General features: G+C 39.8%; 1 protein-coding gene across 2 annotated transcripts in view; it reads right to left on the bottom strand.

The window, feature by feature from the left end:
• DDC (dopa decarboxylase) overlaps positions 1–24,046 on the bottom strand; it is a 116,768-nt gene that overhangs the window by 29,657 nt on the left and 63,065 nt on the right. For both annotated transcript variants that reach the window (XM_075921669.1, XM_025178093.2), the window contains exons 7-10: positions 17,521–17,587; positions 13,863–13,957; positions 6,446–6,513; positions 1,168–1,244 (exon numbers count right to left, since the gene is read on the bottom strand). In XM_075921669.1, the coding sequence (XP_075777784.1) occupies positions 1,168–1,244; positions 6,446–6,513; positions 13,863–13,957; positions 17,521–17,587 (307 nt within the window). The remainder of the gene's footprint in view (positions 1–1,167; positions 1,245–6,445; positions 6,514–13,862; positions 13,958–17,520; positions 17,588–24,046) is intronic.

The raw sequence follows: 24,046 nt of genomic DNA, 5'->3' as shown, positions 1-24,046 counted from the left end.
CTGGAATTTTACAAAGCCCTCAAATCTACACAAGGTTTGTAGGCTTGACTTACTCCCTGTCCTAGGGTACCTGTCTCTTTAAAGTGTAATGGAGCCATCTATGACTATTTCAGGCCTCCTCTCCAAATAGGGAAAATTACTGTAGCTATATGACAAGTAAATCATGTGGTTAAACCGGTTGAGGCCTGGAGATAAGGAGAAGCTTCCAGAGATGCAAATGTCTATCTGGTATCAAAGGATAGAGATGAAAGGGGCCATCTTGGAGAAGCTGAGCAAGGACTGCAGCCAGCCTGAGTTATTGGGCAGACCTTGAAGGAGGGCAATATAACTCCTGAATCAAGGGGACCAAAGGCTGAACTTGAGGGGCAAAAGAACAGTCTGATCCATGTAGTGTAAGAGAATTAATAAATGAGACACTATATAAAGGGGTGTATGTGTGTGTGCATTGCTTCAAATATTCTGATATTATCATGATGCAGTTTTATAAAATTGTTTTCCATCAACCAGCATCAAATTTTCTTCATTTACTTTGGCATTCTTGTAGATTGCAGCTAGTTATCCCATCACTCTGTAAAGCCCTGCATTACATACCAGTCACTCTCCTTTCTCACTATATTGTTCAAAAAATTTCCCTCAGTATTTAAACTTAAAATATATACAGACTGTTTTGATAAATCTAAAAAGATTTTTTTGCTGGAAAACCACAAATAAGCTGGCAAAACATATCCATGCATATAGCTATCTTCCCTGTGAATGGAATGGACTTCATAAATACAAGTTAAAACATTATATTTTTAATTGGACTATTAATTTATGTAGGCTTATGACTAGAGCTGGTTAAAAATCAGAATTTTTGTCCTGTGGGAAACTCAAATATTTTGAAAATTATGAATTCATCCTGAATTGGGCAAAAAAGCAAAATAATAATTATTTTTGCAGTATAAAAAGTAAATATTTTTTATTTAAAAATATTGAATGATTTAAATAAGGGTTAGGCAATTATTTGTCTCTATAGGGACTTAAATATAGTTGAAAATCTGATCCTTAGTCATTTTTGAAAATGGGATTTAGATGATCCTAAAAATGTTATTCTGAAACTTTCACTACGTTTTGCAATTTAAAAAAAGAAGTGTGGATAACGCAGATCATAGTTAAATGCAATGTTACCAGAGTCCTGATGGCAATGCTGCAGGTAAAGAGGGTCTAATTTAAAGGCATTTGTTAAATCTGATCTCTTCTTCACCCTGCACAAAAGATCAAACATGGATTAGATTATCACAGCATTGTCTCATCTAAGAGAAAAGACGGTTAAATGTTGATTGGATAATGAAAACCAGGTCAGGAAAATCAATTTCAGTCACATTTCTAATATACTGTCTAGTCCTTATTTTGGGCCCAATTCCTGTAAATCTTTATTTACTATAATGACCCTACTTTCACAGTGGTAAGCATGAAGTCCCGAAGTTAGGATTTGCAGAATCAAACTCTAACTGCATAGTTAGAAAAACAGACAGGAAACAAACACACACAGGAAAAACAGGCATTCACAGTAGAACATGTAAGCTAATTAAGACAACAGTAAAATTAGCAGTAAATACAAGATTCCTAGCTATTTGTTGAAGCAATTGCAATGTAAGAACTACCATGTCTCTGAAGGCTTGATAAAGGTTGAGCCTCTCTAGTCCAGCACACTCTGGTCCGGCAACATCTGTGATCTAGCATGATTTTAGTTATCCAGATGTTCACTTATCATGGATGCGGTCAAGTTTCTCACAGTCCTCTACTATTTGTTTACAGCCAGCAGTGCTGGCTCTCAGTGTTCTGTGCTGTTATTTAGCTCTAATTTACCCCTAAATATCTTCTAAGGCCCCAGTAAGCAGTGGAAGTGCTGGTAATGCTTCTAGACAATACCGACCTCCTGTAGTTCAACAAATTCTCTGGTTTGGAACCGGTCAGGTCCCAAGGGTGCTATGCTACAGAAGTGCAACCTTTATAATGTAATGATCTCTGAAAGATAAGCTCCACTGAGTGTAAAACTAGTGGGAAGTGTAGCTGGATTAAGTTTCAGAAGCACAGATATTTATTTTTGCTTATAAAGGGAAGAAGCTACATCATATTGATCAGTGATAATAAATCTTTTGATGCATAATGTTTATTTATAGTGGAAGTCATTCATACAAAAAGCATTGGGCATTCTACATGCCCAGTAAGGTGATTCTAGATGCTTCAAAGGTAGAGACTATTTTGTCACCATATTAGGCTTGTAAATATTTGATAAAATAACTAAGATCGGTAGTATGGGACAGGGAAGAGAAAATGGTCAGCAATCCCATTTATTGTACGGTATTCTGCATGTTCGTTTGTGAATTATTTGTAAATTTCTACCTTATACATCTAATTTCCAGTATCTTACTCTTTGTATGCATGTGTGTGTATGTGTGAGAAACACTCTATGTGCACTTAGTATCATATTCCAAAAAATAACATTTGTTCCTTATATATAGGGAGACAAGCAGCATGCATAATTTTAACTGCATTAGCTGCAGTTGAAATCAATGGGACTTGTGCACCAAGTTACACACCTACTTAATTATTTACATGAGTCATGTGGGGACTGGAGGAAACTGCTACCATATTATAGAAGTACAAGGCAATGAACTACTAGAATTAGAAGTCCACTCCTTCTGTTGCAACATCCTGTATTGATCAATATCAGAGACAGGAAATCTGATTAAACATTTGGTATGATATAGCAATTACTACTAAAAAGTACTAAATGTTTTCAGCTCCCACTCTCATTAGCTCACAAGTGGCTATATGGACTGGTACCACCTATTGTGTTGGTGAGCCCAACAAGTTCTGATTTTATTGTTTGTAAAAGGGATTGCAGGGATGGGGAAAGATACAGCCTGAAGGCCAACCTGCCAAGCCTTTGAATCCAGCCTGTGGCCCTTTCTGCCTGGACCCTCAGGTACAGAGCAGCCCCAAGCTGCTCAAAGTGACTGGCTGCTCCATGTGCCTCTCTGTGCCACACACCGGGAAGCTGAGAGATTGTACTGGGGGTAGAGGCAGCACATTAAGCCTCCTCTCTCATAAGGGGCATGTGGTGCAGAGAGGCACATGGAGCAGCCAGATGCTTTGATTGGCCTGGGGTTGTGGCAGGCAGGTAGTCCGCCTGAGGGTCCTGATGAGCTGCTGGCTGAGAGCCACCTCAGTAAGTGTCTCCCTTCCAGAGCCTGTCTTTGACATCCCACCCAATCCTGCACCACAATGCCCTGCCCTGGGTGATCACCCCCTCCTACCTCAGGTCACCACCCAAGCCCTGTGTACCCATTGCCCCAGGTCATATCTCCCTCCCAGACCCTGTACCCCCTCCTATACCCTTCCTTCAAGCCAAAATTCTCTCCTGCACCAATACCTCATCCTAGACTGTGCACCCAATTCCCTGCCCTAGGTCATGACCTCAGCCTTTATCCAAACCCCCTCTTGGACCCGCACCTTCTCCTGCACTGAAATCACCGACCTCAAGCTCCCTTCTGCACCCAAACCCTGTCCCAGACCCTGTACCCTATCCATAGAAAAGTGCAGCCCTGGACCACTTACCAAAACCTTGGAGTGGCCTTCATCAAAAATTATTGCCTACCTATGGGATACAATTTTTCCCAGGTAAAAGTCTCAAAGATTCTAGCTGACAATAAGAAACCATGTATTTGAGAGGGCTTTATGTAAAAAAATTGAATATCCCAAGAAAATCCTAAAAAATAAATCAATAGAGCTGCATCTGCACACACCAAGGTTTATATTTTACCCTGAATAGTTAAACTTCCCCAAAATGGATTTTAGCTTCTACCAGCGAATACATTTGTGGATATAAGTCATGTCCTTACCTTTATTTGTACATATTATTGCCTGATTTAAGGCCTCTATACATATTTTAGAAATTTCCTTTGATACCTTATGGGGGCTGAAGTTTTTCTAGAGATGCGATATCACACTAATAGACTCATTGTAATGTATATAAACTGGCTGAGATTTGCACATTAAAACTTCATAACCCCAAGTGAACAATACACATTCCTCTGAATAGAGCAGACCAGGGAGACGGGGAGCAGCTTTTCTCACCCCAGAGGAGACGGGCGGCGGGACCAGGCATCCCGCCGCTCCAGTCTTCCGGGGCGAGAAAATCCCCGTTCGTAACTGTGGATCCGACATAAGTCGGATCCGCGTAACTCGGGGACTGCCTGTACACAGATTTTTAAATGTCTGGGTTTTAGAAGAATAGGAGCAATACAATAAAAAAAGCTTTGTAATTCTTTTTGTATGCTTTTAACGTGGCATCACAGAATTATGAAGGGAATGAATTCAGGGGGAGATTTTTCAAGACACCAATGAATATGGGGGGTCTCACTGCTGTTTGTGACTTTGAAAATCTCTTCCTAAGCGCTTGAGTCTCCTCCAGTTTACCTCAGTTTTACATTAAACTCCATGAGCAGCAGGTATAAGAGGTAGGAGAAGACAATGCCTTCCCAAACTGTCAGCCCACATTCCTTTCCCAGCTCCTGCCTCTCTTCAGCCCATCTCTCCCAGTTTCCCAGGGTTGTCTGGGCTTCAGTGCTGCAGAGGTTAGGGGCCATGCCACCAGCCCTCCTGGGGCTGGGGAGGCTGGGGTTGGGCACTGCCCATACTCTGAGGTCATGGGGCTGCCTGCCATGCACTTTCCAGGGCCGGGGATCCACCCTCCTCATGCTCTGGGGTATGCTGGGGCTGCTTTGTCTGTGCTTGGTCTGGGGCCGCATGTCCCTCTGTCTTCCCCATACTGTTCTCTAACCAGGGTTAAGAAAGCTAGGGGAGGGGTGGCCTGCCCCTAAAAGTGGGAGGGATCCTTGGCTCAAACAAGGCAGCAGAGGTGGGGACTCGGGTAGGAGGGCAGGGTTGGGAGCTTGCCTCCCCCAGCCCTAGGTTCACCCACCACCCATGTATAATGCCATCGATTTAGGTCAGTGCAATCAAGAGCAAATTCAGATTCTAAAATGTCTGGAAATTGCACCATTTGGTAGCTATTTGGTGACTTACACAACCTTTCCTTTCAAAGAGTTTACCTTCACTGCTCATGAATGGCTACTGAGTTTCTTATTACCATTTTGTGTTGCCATATGAGGCCCACTGATTGATGAGAAGTGAATTGAGAGAGAAAGCCACAATAAAGATATGATGATTTATTTCATCACTTCCATTAACGGCTGTAACTTGGTTCTAAGAAGCATGAAAGGGAGTTGAGGAGGAAGCTAGAAAAAGAATCCTACCCTTCTTCTTAATGGCTACAGAGACACACATCTCATTGTAAGATAATTACCCTCTAGGGGTTTGGTTACACCACAAAATACTCTTTACTGAGATGTGACCACCACTAATAGATGAGGCAGAATCAGAACACTAGAAACAGATTGAGCTTTTGCTCATTTGCACAGCACTGTGCATAATGGAGGTCCTAGGGTGTGTCTAGACTACATCCCTCTTTCGACAGAGGGATGTAAATTGGACATTTCACAATTGCAAATGAAGCCGAAGTTTAAATATCCTGTGCTTCATTTGCATAATCACATAATAGTGCTCTTTCAAAAAAGAACTATTTCGAATTTGAAACCGCAGTCTAGACGCGGATCTTTCGAAAACAGGGCAGACGTGTTTTGTCGGCATCCCTGTAAACCTCATTTAACAAGGAAGAAAGGATGTTCTGAAAGAGGGTTTTCCCCCAACATTTGGCCCTGTGTAGGCCTCTTTTGGAAGAAAAGCAGAAAAAGATCGCAAATTGCAGTTCACAATTTTGAGTTTCTTTTTCTGACTTTTCTTTGTAGTGTAGACATAGCCTAAGTCTTAGCTATGGAATTTTCAGCTATGGAAATTTTGTATTATTTTTCTTGTGATGATGATTGTTTTCATTAGGCCCTTTTGGTTTGTGAACATGATATACCTACAGGTTTGTTTCTCCATGTTGCGTCCTAGAATACAAAATGCAGTCTCGATCCTCACACATGAATGATGAAAATAATTGAAAAACATTTACAAAGGCTTTTTTTAAATTGTCCTGCTCTGAATCTACCAAAAGACCAGTCTCTATAAACAAAGACTTTTAAAGTCTGCAATCAAGACTCAGAGAAACCTTATCAAAATAGAGAAAGAAGTTTGGTGTAAGGTACAACTCATTTCTTTGCTATATCTCCTGAATTTTCATGTCTAGTTCCAAACATCAGGGCTCAGACTTGTCTCTGGTTTTCTACCACCTCAGTCAAACAATTTTTCATGCTACTGTGAATCATTCACATCAGGCAAACACTAGACAAAACTACATATTTCTATGTGACAAAGGGAATATGTATTTAGAAAGAGTGTGCTTCACCCTGAAGTTCATTATTTCTGACAACTTTACACATCCTGTGCTACTTACCACATAGCAGAGCAGTCAAAATTCACTAGGAGCCATTTGTGAGGGTTAAAGTTAAATGAATCTGCAAACTGACAGGGTTTAAAAAAAAAAAAAAAAAAGGAAGAATTAGAAAAAAAAAGTTTCAAAGCCTTAACTTATAAAAGCACTGTCAGCTTCCCCAATTGCACCAAGATTCAGGAAAGCACTAAAACAAAAGGGATGTTTTCCTGAATTGGGGATTTAAAGATAACAATGTAATTCCATCTAACGTAAATGATGGTTATGTAACTCATACACCTAGTGTGGTTCACTGTCCCATGTAGTGGCACTTAGATCACTTATAGCAAGAGATAAGATCAAGAGAGCTCTATAGCCTAAGCTAAGAGCCAGCTGTCTTTTAGCTCAAGCAGTAGAGGCTCTACACACTAAGCTCCAGAGGTCCCAAGTTTAAATGCGCCCGGTTACAGTTACAGTTACATGTGCACGCAGGGTGAAATTCACCCTGCACAGAGGACCAGCAAAAGGAATATTTATCATCTAAGCCTCATGTAAGTCTTCAGATGTCAACAGGACTATATGAATGCTCAAAGTACACAGGTTTAAGTACACTTTGCTTCTTCACAGCTATTCTGCATACACATGAGGGAGCAGAATTCAAGGTGCTTGAACACAGGGCAGAAGTGACAAATAATTCTGAGGCCAACCATGCAACCAATTTCACTGGCCTGTGGGGGCCCCCAAAATGGGTATCCCAAAGCAGTCACTGATTTGCTATACCCTAGAGATGGCTCTGCTTGGACAACCTAACTTATGGCATCTCCTAAATCTTGAATGTTTCACTTGTGTCATTGATAATGTGCTCTTTATATAGCTTTTATTGAACTTTAATATATATAATATATAAACATCTCCATCTCAATGTAAACAAAAGACATCCCACATTTTGTTTTTTATTCCATTTTCTATTCAGAGGTTCCCAGATTTCACTATTTCATAGAGTGAGAAATTAATGCTATTAATATGTACATACACTTTATATGTGCATGCACATACAGAGGCAATAGATTTTGATATGGAGCTGTGTTTCAGTAATTCTAGGCAGAGAATTAGAGCTGGTCAAAAATCATTTCTCCCTAAAATCTTTTTCATTTAGTCTAAAAGTCATTTCTCATCTGAACTAAATTTAGATACAACTTTTAACAAGTGCTACACCGCACTCCTGGTTACACAGGCGGCCCCTGACTTGCGACACAATTGGTTCCCGGAGAAGCGTCGCACGTCAGGAGCATCGTAACTCAAACCCGCATTTACGATAGGCGCCGGGTGTTGTCGTAAATGCGGGCTGAGGACGTAAGTCAGAGGTTTTCAGTCCCTTCTGCACTTACAAAAAATGGTCATAAGTGCAGGGGGTTGCAACTCGGGCCGTTGTAATGCAGGGAGGTCCTGTACATTAAATTAAACACCATCAACTTTGCATTACTGTACATTTATTCAAGGTAGCTTCCCAAACTGTTGAAGGTATGAAGGACATTTGTGTTGAAAATCTTCTCCTTTAGGTCCTATGGTGGCCATTGATTTTGAACATCAGGGACACAAAGAACTGGGGATCTTGAAGCACCAGTCTTCACCTAATAGCTATCTTTTCACACTGGTTTCTCATTCACTTCCATATCTTTAGTGAAAGGGAAATGGTTGCCCACATTGGAGGAGGTTTTTTATCCTTCTAGTATCTGAGGTAGGGAATCTATTCATAGCTGTTGAATAGTTGCTACACTGACAGATGCTGTCTGTGCTATGGATGTTGATTCATTTCCTCTAGGAACCAATAAAAATAATTAATAAAACCCACACAGGAAATTACAGCAAGCTTTATTTGCTGATAAAAAAACAGTATACGAGAGAAATGTTTCATTTGTTAGATTTTTCCTCCTCTTTTTATTACTCTGTCCATCAAAGCTGCTCTGTTTAAATTTCTTTCTTTACCAAACAGTGATATTTTCTCCATTGACTGTGGAGACAAGGACTTATCTGACACTGTGAGGGAAGCATCAGGAAATTGCAGTACCCTTATCTAAGCAACTGAGTGTCAAGTGACTCAGTGAGAGGAAAGGAAAAAAAAACCCTGAGAGTTATTGGAAGAAAATTTCAACTGACTCATTTTCAAATATTAAACCCAGTCAGTTGTAGACACAGCCACAGCCTGGCATTATATGTCCCTTAGGAGGCATATAGTAACACTTCTATGTCTTGCTTTCAAAACAGATAAGGAAGTAGTGGTTATATTTGTAAATGTTAAACAACACATATAAATATTTAAGCAAAAGTCCCCCTTTCTCAGGCTTGGTTAAATTGATGTTACTTAGGTGCTCTGAACGGCAAACGTTTATATATACACTGGTATTCTATCTACTCTAGTGTAAAGATGGTAGAAATGGTTTTACCTGACATAGTAACTATTATAAATTAAAACCACTTTTGATATGATAAAATTGTGTGAGTTGTCAAAGCTAATTTTTGCTTCTTCGTGGAACAATTTTGTCTGTCTTCAAGTCCCCATTTTTGCACACAATTAATGGTCTAAAAGCAGCTGTGAGGATAGATTCCCAAGAGGAGCATATCAAAAGTGAATCTATGGTTCTCACATCTTTTAATGTTGCCTTATCACATTCCTCACTAATATGCCTAGAATCACAGTTACGAAGTGGGTTTAGGTTGCTGCCTTTGGTAGCTTAGCTTGTAGCACAAATGTGTTGAATGGTGATTAAAAGGGGCCCAAACTAAAACACTGGACACAAAGCCCTCTCCCCAAACTTTAGGGGAAATTTGGATCTGGATCGAATTTAACAACTGACTGAATAGAAGACCGAATCAAAAATCCAACATTTTGATATAATCCTGCCCTTCTTGGAATTTAAAGGAAGTCCTCTTAAAATCTTTTCACCTGATTTGGGGGTCATTTTGGGAAGGGGAGAGGGACTGGGCTGGCTGGGTGCAAGGGCTTATGATAAAATACACAGATCAATGCCTCCTCTTCCTGTACTTTTTCACAGTACCAGAGGGATGTGCTCAGGACCACAGTAAGGAAATAAGTTTGCTCAGATGACCAGATTTATACAAAGTTTGGTTTCTATGCATCACTATCCATACATTGTACAGAAGTGTGGAATACTGATATAGCTCTGGGTACAGTCAGAGGAAAGCAGAGGTTTAAGAATCCATGGAGCTTCTCCTTGTTGGTTTTGACCCAAGAACCTCTTAGTGTCAACTGACAAGAATGTATGTGGGGGAGGGGGAGTTTACAGTACTCTCCTGATTCTGCGATGTACATTCTAGTTCACTAACGAATGTTATACGTGGTTTGAAATGAAAGACGGTGTAACACTAGTTATCAATGTTATTGTGAAATGTACAAATCATAAGAACATAAGAACGGCCGTACTGGGTCAGACCAAAGGTCCATCTAGCCCAATATCCTGTCTGCCGACAGTGGCCAGCACCAGGTGCCCCAGAGAGGGTGAACCAAAAACAATGATCAAGCAATTTGTCTCCTGCCATCCCTCTCCAGCCTCTGACACACAGAGGCCAACGACACCATTTTATCCCCTGGTTAATAGCCTTTTATGGACCTAGCCTCCATGAAATTATCTAGCTCCTCTTTAAACTCTATTATAGTCCTAGCCTTCACAGCCTCCTCTGGCAAGGAGTTCCACAGGTTGACTACACGCTGTGTGAAGAAGAACTTTCTTTTATTAGTTTTAAACCTGCTCTCCATTAATTTCATTTGGTGTCCTCTAGTTCTTCTATTTAGGGAACTAATAAATAATTTTTCTTCATCAGCCCTCTCCACACCACTCATGATTTTATAGACCTCTATCATATCCCCCCTCAGTCTCCTCTTTTCTAAACTGAAAAGTCCCAGACGCTTTAACCTCTCCTCATATGGGACCTGTTCCAAACTCCTAATCATTTTAGTTGCCCTTTCCTGAACCCTTTCCAAGGCCAAAACATCTTTTTTGAGGTGAGGAGACCACATCTGTACACAGTATTCAAGATGTGGGCATACCATAGTTTTATACAGGGGCAGTAAGATATTGTGGGTCTTATTTTCTATCCCTTTCCTAATAATTCCTAGCATCCTATTTGCCTTTTTGACCGCCGCTGCACACTGCGTGGAAGTTCTCAGAGAACTGTCCACGATAACTCCAAGATCTCTTTCCTGATTTGTTGTAGCCAAATTAGCCCCCATCCTACTGTACGTATAGTTGGGGTTATTTTTCCCAATGTGCGTTACTTTACACTTATCCACATTAAATTTCATTTGCCATTTTGTTGCCCAGTCATTCAGTTTGGTGAGATCTTCTTGGAGTCCCTCACAGTCTGCTTCTGTCTTGACTATCCTAAACAGTTTTGTATCATCTGCAAACTTTACTACCTCACTGCTTACCCCTTTCTCCAGATCATTTATGAATAAGTTGAAAAGGATTGGTCCCAGGACTGACCCTTGGGGTACACCACTAGTTACCCCTCTCCAATCTGAAAATTTACCATTTATTCCTACCCTTTGTTTCCTGTCTTTTAACCAGTTCTCAATCCAAGAAAGGACCTTCCCCCTTATCCTATGGCCATGTAATTTACACAAGAGCCTTTGGTGAGGGACCTTGTCAAAGGCTTTCTGAAAATCCAAGTATACTATATCTACTGGATCCCCCTTGTCCGCATGTTTGTTAACTCCTTCAAAGAACTCTAACAGATTAGTAAGACAGGATTTCCCTTTACAGAAACCATGTTGACTTTTGCCCAACAATTTATGTTCTTCTACATGATTCACAATTTTATTCTTTACTATTGTTTCGACTAATTTGCCCGGTACTGAAGTTAGACTTACCAGTCTGTAATTGCCAGGATCGCCTCTAGAGCCCTTTTTAAATATTGGTGTCACGTTGGCTACCTTCCAGTCATTAGGTACGGAAGCCAATTTAAAGGATAGGTTACAAACCACGGATAATAGCTCAGCAATTTCCCATTTGAGTTCTTTTAGAACCGTTGGATGAATGCCATCCGGTCCCGGAGATTTGTTAACATTAAGTTTTTCTATTTGTTCCAAAACCTCCTTTAATGACACTTCAATCCGGGACAGTTCCTCAGATTCATCACCCACAAAGGACGGTGCAGATTCAGGAATCTCCCCAACATCCTCAGCCGTGAAGACTGAAGCAAAGAAATCATTTAGTTTCTCCGCAATGGCTTTATCGTCCTTGATTGCTCCTTTTATAGCTCCATCATCTAGGGACCCACAGGTTTTTTAGCAGGCTTCCTGCTTCTAATGTACTTAAAAACATTTTGTTATTTCTTTTTGAGTTTTTGGCTAGATGTTCCTCAAAATCTTTTTTTGCTTTTCTTATTACATTTTTACACTTGATTTGACAGTGTTTATGTTCCTTTCTATTTATCTCACTAGGATTGGACTTCCACTTCTTAAAAGATACCTTTTTGTCCCTCACTGCTTCTTTTACATGGTGGTTAAGCCACGGTGACTCTTTTTTAGTTCTCTTGCTATGTTTTTTAATTTGGGGTATACCTTTAAGTTGGGCCTCTATTATGGTGTCTTTAAAAAGTTTCCATGCAGCTTTCAGGGATTTGGCTCTAGTCACTGTGCCTTTTAATTTCTGTTTAACTAACCTCATTTTTGTGTAATTCCCCTTTTTGAAATTAAATGCCAGGGTGCTGGACTGCTGAGGTGTTCTTCCCACCACAGGAATGTTGAATGTTATTATATTATGGTCACTATTCCCAAGCGGTCCTGTAACGGTTATATCCTGGACCTGATCCTGCGCTCCACTCAGGACTAAATCGAGAATTGTCTCTCCCCTTATGGGTTCCTGCACCAGCAGCTCCAAGAAGCAGTCATTTAAGCCATTGAGAAATTTTCTCTCTGCTTCTCTTCCTGAGGTGACATGTATCCATTCAATATGGGGATAATTAAAATCCCCCATTATTATAGAGTTCTTTATTTTGGCAGCCTCTCTAATCTCCCTCAGCATTTCAATGTCAGTATCACTATCCTGGTGTCACATTGGTCAATATCATTATGCAGTATATGTACAGATACTATGTAAGGATTTATGGACATACACTGTAAACATGTTCTTAAAGTTTGTACCAAGGTATTAGATACAAGGAAGAGTGAAAAACTGCTGTCAGACTGGGATGCCACTCCCCCGTTTACATATAAATTGAGAATTGTTTTGTTTACAGTGGGTCTCCTATCTCCAGTCTGAACTGAATGCAAATAAAGGCTTGTAAGATAGAAGCAACAAGATAGTAAATACAAAAGGACCAGAGAATCTTATGTTGAGGTTCCTATAAAAGATTTGAGTATACTGGATGGGGAGAAGAGGAGGAGGGACTCTTATTGAAAAGGGGTGTATGCTAGAGAGAACATTGGATGAGATAAATGTTTTTAGGTGAAAGTAACTGTTAATCAAGTTTAGTGTCTAGAAAGCATGTTATGATTCTGTTTTGCATGTAACCATTTGTTTCCAATAGCCAAAGTGTGTAAGGCCAGAAGGGACCACTGTGATCATCTACTCTGACCACCTATATAGCACAAGCATAAAACTTCTCCCAAATAATTCTCATGACTCTTCTTGGAGTTCGGTTCAACTTATGAATGTCCTCCTTAAATTGTGGACACCAGAAATGGACACAGACTATAGCATTCTGGCAGCAATGACACCAGTACCACATACAGAGGTAAAAAGAACTTTTCTGCTCATATGGCAATCCCCCTGTTTATGCATCCCAGGCTGTCATTTTTGGTCACAGAATCACAATGGCATGTTCACACACATGGTCAGCTGATTATCAACCCCCAAATCTTTTTCAGAGTCACTGCTTCCCAGGATAGAGTCCCCTACATCCTTTGTTCCCAGATGTAAACATTTACACTTAGCCATATTAAAATGCTTATTGTTTGCTTGCACCCAGCTTTTACCAGTTGATTTAGATAATCTCTCTCACTATTCCATTAATCGCTATTCTTTGACAATACACTTATTCTTGTTTTCACTATATATGTGTATATTCACACGTACACCTCCCACCCCTAATTCCATGATGTTAAGCAAATTGATGGTCCTACGATAAATCTTACAAGTTGGTATGTACTCTCCTTCAGGAACAGCAGCCCTGGCAATATTGTGAGGGTCTGGAAACTTCAAGGAACTATCTGAGTATTCCAGGATTGGTGTGTGCTTATCACTCCCTGCATAGAGAGAGAGAAGCCTGAAGGGACTGGGAAAGCAATGCTTGTACTGCCAGAGGCTGCTGGTTTCAGGGAAGTGATCCATGGCAGACACAGACAAGACTGCTTCACATGAAGGGAAGGTAATGGTGAGGTGCCACACAACCCTGGGTACCCTTGGAGAGCATCACAAACCTCCACTCCATTGAGAAGATGTCGGAATTCAGGGCAGACGAAAGCACTCCCTGCATATGCGGCATCAATATGCATCCAGATGTTCTCCTTGTTGCCTGAAAAAATGAAGAAAATTAAATAAATAGAGAATTATTCATTATATCACTTTCTTAATTTGCATTAGACCAAGTTACTGAAGAGGTTCCCAGTCTTTGTCATTCATATTTTATCAATTCAGCTAGGCCAGAGGTCTAGGTGATCAGCTGACATAGACCTCTCTTCTGCTAAACAATTCATACTCAGGGATCCTTCCCAGTTCCACAATTCTCTTAACAGGATTGAGCCCTTAAACACTCCAAGTTATATTTACTACAAACTTTCAGTACAAAATCTTAATTTATGATCAGTTCAGGATGCTAAAAATATATATTTCTTGAAAAACATCTAGTGACGAGTTAATTTCTATAAAGAAAGCTCTCAATTCTTTTTTTTTAAAACTTTGCTGGCCCCTTATAGCAATGGAGAGAACTCTAAATGATCCATTCTTATACAACATGAGTTTCTAGGGTCTTAGAGTGAACAAACTATTTACAACAGCCAATTCATTTTGGGACATTAAACCATGAGAAAAAATTGATGTATTACACATCTGTTACCTTGAATTATTCAATCAGTTGTTTTTATTTCAGCGTATGGATCTCACTGTTTACCCTATGCAACTGATTGTAGATGGTAAGTCACATGGTAGTATTTCTGGATGCTAACTGGACAACATTGAAACAAACGAACCAAAATCAGTCACAACAGCCACCAAATACTTCTGGTGCACTTTTTACATTATCTATCAATCTATTTATCACACACACACACACACACACACACACACACACACACACACACACACACACACACACACACACTGTATGTCTATACTGCATTCCTCTTTCAACAGAGGAATGCAAATGCAGGCGAGCAAAATTGCAAATGAAGCGCGGATTTGAATTTCTCACGCTTCATTTGCATAATCACATCCGGGCACTATTTTGAAATACTATATTTCAAAAAAAGAAATGCTGTGTAGATGCGGTTATTTCAGAAGAAAACCCTTCTTTTGAAATAACCCTTACTCCTTATAAAATGAGGCTTAAGGGTTATTTCGAAAGAAGAGTTTTTTTCTTGAAATAACCCCATCTAGACTCCGTTTATTCTTTCAAAATAGGGTATTTCAAAAAAGCGCTTGGACGCCATTATGCAAATGAAGCACGGGAAATTCAAATCCGTGCTTCCTTTGCAATTTTGCTCGCCTGCATTTGCATTCCTCTCTTGAAAGAGGAATGCAGTATAGACATACCCTGTGTGTGTGTGTGTGTGTGTGTGTGTGTGTGTGTGTGTGTGTGTGTGTGTGTGTGAGAGAGAGAGATAAATAGATTGATAGATAATGTAAAAAGTGCACCAGAAGTATTTGGTGGCTGTTGTGACTGATTTTGGTTGGTTTGTTTCAATGTTGTCTCTTGAAAGAGGAATGCAGTGTAGACATACCCAGAGAGATAGGGAGAGAGACATGGAGCAGGAAGGTCCAAAACTTAATTCCAGGGTTTAAATCAGCATTCATGTGCAAAGATTAATTACAGAAGTGCTTGGTTTCTTGTGAACTAAAATTCATTTGCATAAATCTTTGTAAAAACATAAAAATATGTATCCCATCAAAAGGAATTCTCAGCTTTTATTTGAATAAATGCTCGAGGTTATTATTGCTGTTTTGCCTGAATTACTGAATTTACCTGGCTTTAGGTATGTCCCTCATTTTACGACTTATACATATGTATGTTGAGGGTGATGTTGATTGAAGCAGCACATTAGTCTTGTGCTGACCACTTCTGCACAAAGGCACTTTCACCAAAAGTGAAACAAGCCCCACTTTCATAGGTTGTTCTACCTCAATATGATATGTCCCTATTTTATGATATTGAGTCTGAAAGCTACTTCCTGAACACTATACTTATTACTAGCTGCTAAGCAAATGATGACAACCAGCCCAGGGGAACAGGATTAGGAACAGATTGAAGCACTAAAGCCTGTGTGTACTGTATACACAGAAACAAATTATTACAACACAGGGTTCAAAACAGGGCAACATGCATTTTTTGTTTTGCCCTGGCATCAATTCACAACATATCAGATCTCATCCTAGTTTTAACTAGACAAAAGTTCTGGTTTTTCATACAATATCCTTGTGCCCCAAACTCTTCTTTGTGGATGCCCAAAATAGTTAAATGAAAATTGCAGCAAACACCATATGCAGGTCATGTTTTGTATAACTACCAAATGTTTATTCTAAATATATTGCTACTCCAGATGCAATCTATACCTGCATGTCACTCTGATCATGCAGTGAGCACATGTTTATCAAACACTTTTCCAGGCCAAAGCTTTCCATAATGTGTCAGGTAACGTTATCATTGCAGTCAATGATATAATCTAGTCAGTGCAACTCTCCTGTTCTAGCCCCTATTGCGTAAATGGGAGGGGTGGCGAGGAAAATACTTTTCCCCCTTTGCTTCTTAGTTCTTTTGTTTCCATAAGAAGCAAAGAGAGGACAAATTCTATCCACACTGTTGAATGGTGGAAAACTTGAGTGGACCCAAGGAAAAGGGGGTGAGGCACACACTGGAAGAATGCAGGGATGGCTTCTCCTCTGTGAGCTCTCTATCCCTTGTGGCCAGGCAGAAGAAGATGAGAGTCAAGAGGCTCCTTGATCCTCCCCCCATTCATTAATCCAGTATTGCCAACTTTCAAGATTTTATCACGAGTAAAGGGATTTCAGAGGGTGTTGGAACCTGTCTTGAGACGATGTGAGACGCTCCAACTTCTATGCAGCTAGAAGCTGATGGACTCTTTCCTCTCCCTTCACCATGCTTAGAGGAGGGGAGGAGGTAGGAAAGATCCCAGCCAAGAAAAACTCCACTTCCTCTTCCTGCCCACTCCTCCTGTGAGAAATATGGACAGGATGGTGCATCTGCTCCTCTACTCCCCCTGAATCACCCAGCCCAGAAGATGTGAAGAGCCCCTAGATCTGCCTCCCAGCCTAAGAAACAGTAGTCGGGATCAGTAAAGGAGTGAAAAAACTCCACTCCTAGTTATTGGCTATATGGTGGGAACCCCGTAATCCTGCATTGGGCTCATGTAAATACCTCATATATTGGATACAAGACTGATAACAGTGATAAGTTAATAAAGTTGCAACCTGCTACTTAAATCTATCATTGTGTATCACCTAATTCACATGTGTCCTGCCTGATGCAAAATGGCAGAGGAGCTCAAAGAAGGACACAACATTCAGCTTTTTTCATCTTCTTTAGGTGGAAGTTTTCTGACCCATTCAGAACAGATCAAAGAAAGGATCCAAAAAGGCAAGCCCATAAGCATTCTGTAGTCCTAAAATAGGTTGCCAGAAAAGAGAGTTTAAAAAAAAAAATCTTTGAAGCTTACCCTTTAGCGATCTGGCTTGAAAATGAAAGTTTGCTGTTTGAAGAAATTTTTGAAAACAATTGCAAGTAAAAGATTTATTGACAGAATTATTACATTTGTACACTGATACTACATAACACCCAGAAAATGAATCAGCAAGAGGCCATAACCTATACTTAAATTTAGAGAAAAACAGCAGAGAGAGACTTACAAATAGGACCCAGTTCTAACAGATTGTCGAAGGAGCAACAAGGTGTGGTTCCGAGTGTTGCACAAAACTGAGGAGGGGAAAAAAAAAGTCAAAACTTTAAAATCAAATTTCCAGCAAAGCCAATTACCAACTGAGACACAGCAAGCCACAAAGACCTCAGGGAATATATAGAATTCAGGTAATTTAGGTAATCTGAATACCCATATATAATTGTACCCTTCTAATCAATAGCTACCCAACAACTTAATTGTAATGTGCCATTCTGGATGTGAGACTGTTCCAAAGTTAGTGAGGGTTTGCATTAAGAATTCCACATATTGTATATCTCCAAACACTAAATTCAGTTACACAGCTGTCAATCTCTAATAGTTCTACTAACATCAATTACATTAATTCTCATTTATGACAGTATAACTGAGCTCAGAATGTGGTTCCAGGAAAAGTTATCAGTGCTATCAAAGGCTGGAGATTTTTTAGGGGCTTTTCTCTTTCAGGTCATTCTGAACACTTAAAATCAGCTTCCCCGATTCTTCCCTACTGATATATGAACTGTCTGCTGTGAACACAATGGGTCAAATGCAGATGTGATGTAAATAATGGAGGAAGTTTCACATTAGCAAGAAGATATAAGTGGGTGAATGTAAGTTGTCGTATCTTACCCTGAGAGAGGTGAAAATGTGGAGTTATAGAAGAGAAAGCAACTGATAGGAGAGTGCAAGCTACAGAGTGCAAGCTACTGTTATTTTTATCTGTATAAACATATAGAAACCCCAATGAAAATGAGGGCCCCTTTCTGCTTGGTGCTGTATATACACACACATGATGAGAGACAGTCTGTGTAATGGAGAGTTTTCAGTCTAAGTATAAATTCTAGACAAAGGAACTATTACAGGTATTAGTCCTACTTTGTAGCTGGAGAATTGAGGCCTAAACTATTATTTATTCCTAGTTCTCTGAAGACGTCTATGGCAGGGCCAGGGACTGAATCCAAATAAATTGATTACCAGTCCAGTGCCTTGAGCCAAAGGTCATCCTTCTTATGATGGACTGATTCCCTTCTACAACCTCGTACTTCTGGCTTGCCTTGGTTCATATATTACATCAATTTATGCCCTCACACATTTGCCAACACGTAATCATAGTTTTTAATGTGTATGTGCTCTAATAAATAAATATATATCAATAGAACATACATATTTAATCATTACCTAGGAATCCACTTTGGGAATAACAGACATATAGATGCAGACTAGGAACTGATTAAAAAAAACAACAACAACCTAACATTTTGGGTGTTAATCTGATGTGACCTTCTAAAACATTTAGGCTATGTCTAGACTGGCTTGATTTTCTGCAAATGCTTGTAACGGAAAAGTTTTCCGTTAAAAGCATTTGCAGAGACGTGCGTCTAGATTGGCACGGACACTTTTCCGCAAAAGAACTTTTTGCGGAAAAGCATCCGTGGCCAATCTAGACGCGCTTTTGCGCAAAAAAGCCCTGATCACCATTTTCACGATCGGGGCTTTTTTGTGCAAAACAAATCTGAGCTGTCTACACTGGCCATTTTGCGCAAAAGCTTTTGCGTAAAAGGACTTTTCCCCGAACGGGAGCAGCATAGTATTTCTGCAAGAAGCACTAATTTCTTACATGAGATCGTCAGTGTTCTTGTGGAAATTCAAGCGGCCAGTGTAGACAGCTGGCAAGCTTTTCGAGTAAAGATATGCAAATTCAGAAATGTTAATTACATAGCTGAAGTTGAAGTAGCTTAACTCGGCTGTTGGCGCTGTCTACACAGCAGGAAATGAGGGTTATAGATGTTGTGGTAAGAAGCCTGTTATTTTGAAATTATTTTGAAATAACAGGCTTCCTGTGTAGATTCGCACTCTGTTATTTTAAAATAACCTGAGTTATTTCAAAATAAGTGTGCAGTATAAACATAGCCTCAGAGGCCAGCAACAAAACTTTAAATGTCAATTGTAAAAACTATCGCACTGCTTATCAAAGCTTGAACATAAGGAGAGCAAATACTATGTTATAAGTAGGCTTTTAAAAACACATGGCAATAGCCCTCTCAAAGCACATCTGCATCTATATTATATGCATCTCCAACAATAACTTTAATGTTCATTCCTGCTGGTATGAGATTTTTTGTGTTTATGTTTTAAGGAAGGTATCCTGGTGATGGCTAACCTAATTATATGGGGGTAAAACAGTTCTCTAAAAGTCTCAGAGGACCATAGCCTGCCTTTGTATGACTTCATTCAGCCTTATAATAGCATGACAAATCACCAGACAGGGCATAAAACTCAATCTGATCATGATGACAATGACAATTCTAAGGATATTAATATTTTAGCCAATGCTAAAAAAATTGCCAGAGGCAAAGGGATGATTAAAATTTGGCAAGGCTGATCTAAAAGGTGTTTTCAGTATAACTACTGCGATCCTTGTTCAGAAACAAGTGAAATTCTGAAAACAAAGGATGTGGCAAACACATTGGTATGGGGATTTATTGATACCCTGAGATACTATGGTGTATCAGAAGTAAGAGTTCTTAGCCTTATCCATATCACCATCCCCTTTCTATATTGGGACTAGCCTGAGTTTCCCTCCCATTCAGAAATATGTGAAAGAGAGGGTAGTTGCAGTATTATTTCCCCTATTTACAGCCCCTCTTTAGGTTGAAGCACCTCAGGTATGAACTCCTGCCTTTAGGAATTATGGGGTTCATTTTAAGAAAGGGTTGAGTCTTGGTCTCTTTTATACTGGGGTAGTATGTACCCAGATCTTGTACTCACAGATGAACTGAAAATGAACTGGAGTACATGCATTTCTGGGTATTTGATTTACTCCCATAGTCAAAAAAAAGGTGCAGGTATGAGAACAGCACCTTCAGTTGAACTGTAGGTACAAAAATAGGGATGTGAATTGTGCAGCTGCAAATTGGTCCTTAAAAAGAGAAAGCACCCTTTTGAAAATGGGGCCGTGTCAGTGCATATACAAAAGTTGGCTATAAAGAACAATGATTGCCGTGATAAAGTTACACAGCTAATGGACCTAAGTCAGGAAGTGCTAACTGTGACACACAACCATAACTCTGTTTACTTTGTACAGATGTATTATAATTAAGTTATTAGCCTTTACCAAAAGGGTGCAGTGCAGGTGTCAGTGGTTAGTGAGGGACAATAAAGGTAAGTAAGATAATTGCAGAGCTCAGTTCAGCCCCGCTGAAAGATACGGTATACTTATGTCAGCACCGTAATACGATTACACTAAGCTACAAACACACTCTCTATAATCACTTTAAGGAATGTGCCATTATAATCAGAGACTGTATACATTCAATATATATGCTCACTTGTTGGAATAATGGCTTGCTCTATAAAAAATGGCTCAGCTGTTTAAATAATTTCATTGTCTTTTCTGTAGGTGCAGGAACCCCAAAGCCACCTGCATTAATTCCCAGAAACCACTTAACCTAGCATCTGCTTTCTTCAGGGCTCTCATTACTGTGCATCAGGACTAAACAATCACTCTAACCCAATTTGTAACCCATATTACAACAGCATAATCCCATTTGTGCAGGGGGCAGGCTGCATCTCAGAAATGGAACTGACAGATCCGGAGAGCCCAAGGCGTTTTCAGATCATGTTATGTAAATGTAACATAGCTCTTGCTCTGGATGAGAAGCAGCCAAATGCCTGCGTCACTCACCTCATGTATCATTTCTCCAAGCACACGACCTGACCCTGCACAGATATTTATAATGTCCTGTAGGTTTGGATTATAAACCTCAGGAAGTATTCCTTCCACAACTTTCAGGAGATAGTGTTCCAGTGATGCACGAGGCAGATTGCTCTGCCAACCACTAGCAGCTGCTAACTTCTATAAATGTGATGTAAATTTCATGAGACTCAGTAAAGGAATAGGGATTATCATACAGAACCTGCAGAGGCATTGAAGTAGTGAGATTATTGGTTGATGCAATTGATATAATAATAACAACAGCAACCACCAAGAAAGCACATTTAATTTAAATATACTAAAGCATGTGACATACTTTATAACTGGATTATCAGTGATCTCCAGATAGGTGTCATATTTATTCATGATAACACATGAACAATGCACACTGAGCTAAATTCAGCCTCGTTTTTCCCAGCTTCTAAAATTCTAAAAGAGTGAGGTGAGTCCATGAGGTGATTTGGACCTAACACAGTTTTGGATGCTCATCTTGTCCTTTTATTGCAAAAGACCTATTTAAAAACCAAAAATCCTCAGGATATTATACATTCCATTCAGAATCACTGCTATGTAGTTGCCAAATTAGAGCGCTATTAATTTCACTATCTATCTCTGCTTACTCTCCATACCATGCTCACCATACTGGGGTCTGTATTAATGAAATAGTTAATTAGAATAACGGTGCCTGTCTTTGTAGTGCAGCCACTTCTGGAGTGCAATGTAGCACATTGCAATGCCACCTTCTGAACAGAAGTCTTATCCAACTGAAATTGCAGGAGGAATTCAACTAGACAAACTAGAATATAGTCAGGGCACTGCATTAGCATCTTTACACTTGTGAAATCTATAAGTTTTGATGGTCATTTGCAGTCAGGACCTCCATTTTGCAACTCACCAGAAAGCGGTCGCTTCCAGCAATCTAGCTCTGATACAATCACCACCCAAAGCAGTCCAGATGCCAACTATCTGCTTGTGTATATCCTGTAAATCATCACTCAGAAGAGCTGTTTCTGCTAGAGTTACAGAGAGTCTCTGCTGGGCCTTTAGTCAACAGGAAGCTGATTGTATTGCAGCAGCACTACACACCTCATTAACTCTTTGAAGTATATTGTAACTTACACTCTTACTGCTCCATGTATCTGTACTGGCTTATGAAAGCCAATATACACACAGATTACTTATACACACCTATGCAAAAATAGTTTTTTATGCAATGGACTCCTATTTTCTAATTTGTTAGAGCCTAAATTGATATATCATGTTGTACATTTGGACACACATATCAGCACTCAGACACTTTATTTTAGGTACATTTGTCTCAGTTTAAGAGCCTAAGACAAAGCACCTAACATTCACCGTGTGCTTAAGTCCTAACCAATTCAATGGGATCTCAGCATGCACTAAACTGCCTTAATAAACTGGGGCGCTACTGCAGAGCTGGGTATCCTAGCATATTGGCCAAGTTTGCAGCTTGCTCCAAGGTGCTGAGGACCTTCTACTCCTGCCCACTTCAGTTCCTCTCAGGAGTTACTCAGCATCTCATGGCGTCTGACCCATTATTTGTCGATAGCCTGTGAAATTCAACTGTTTTCCTATGTTGAACTGTAGCTGTGCTTTGATTTTGGCAAACACCTTTTGTAATGGAAATATACACAGCTTTGCACATGGAAAAGACACATAAAAACTAGAGCGCTAGACTTGCTCCAAACTTTTACTATAGTTTGGGCTAACTGCACCAATAAATACATTGGTAGTGCTAAAAAACACCAGTGGGTGGATATAAATTCAAAGTGTGTGTATGTGTGTGTGTGTGTGTGTGTGTGTGTGTGTGTGTGTGTTTATGATCTAGTAACCAAACCTTATTTATTTGAAAAAGCTGTAACATTGCTACCACGTTATTTTTATTAGATCTCCTGTTTCTCATCAGGCTCAGAAAACACACGAGCCTGAATCCCCCTTCACTTACACTGGCATATTTGTATTAATTGTAATGGAGTTATTTGTGATTTTTACATATACATTTGAGGGGAGAATCTGGCCCATGCAACACAAGGTTGTTCTTTTTTCCCTCTTCCATAGTACCTATTAAATCATTTTTGCTGAAGAGACTTCATGAACTTGGAGACAACTCAGATCCATGGCTACACTGGCACTATATCAGCAAAATTTTTGTCACTCCTGGAATGTGTGTGAAGAAAACACATCTCAAGTGACTTATGCCAGCATAAACATTTGCATGCATGGTGCTATGTCAGCGAGAGACATTCTGTGCCAACATAACTACCATGTTGTGGTGAACTTGTTTTATGTCAACGAGAGAGCTCTCTCCCATCAGCATAATGCGGCTATACGAGCGCTCTTACAGTGGCACAGCTCAATTGGTGCAGCTGTGTGCTATCTGCTTGTCATTAGAGACAGAGAAGGATGGATATGTTGTATCAAACTCTTTTCAGTCACAGATTCTTTTGCTGAGCTTTCTGCTCTAATGCGGCATCTCTCTCTTGAGAGAAAGCTCAGTAAAAAAAGGTGAGCAATAAAATGGTGTGTTCCTTAATAAAATGTATATTTTGTTCCTGTGACAAAGATAAAATAGCCCCAGATTACTCAAGAACAAAAGAACCGGAAGAGCAGAAAAGGGAGCACCAACACAGCACATGGGCTAATGCTCAATATGAGAGAGAATGAGCACATCTTTTCAGATAGGAGGCCAGCAATAAGAGTAATGAGATCTCATCTAATCCTCGCTGAGATGTTTTATATATATAGATAAATGGAAGGGCTG

This window comes from Pelodiscus sinensis, chromosome 2 (genome assembly GCF_049634645.1).
Source record: "Pelodiscus sinensis isolate JC-2024 chromosome 2, ASM4963464v1, whole genome shotgun sequence".
NCBI classification, from domain to species: domain Eukaryota; kingdom Metazoa; phylum Chordata; order Testudines; family Trionychidae; genus Pelodiscus; species Pelodiscus sinensis.
This window is presented reverse-complemented; position numbering and strand designations above follow the sequence as displayed.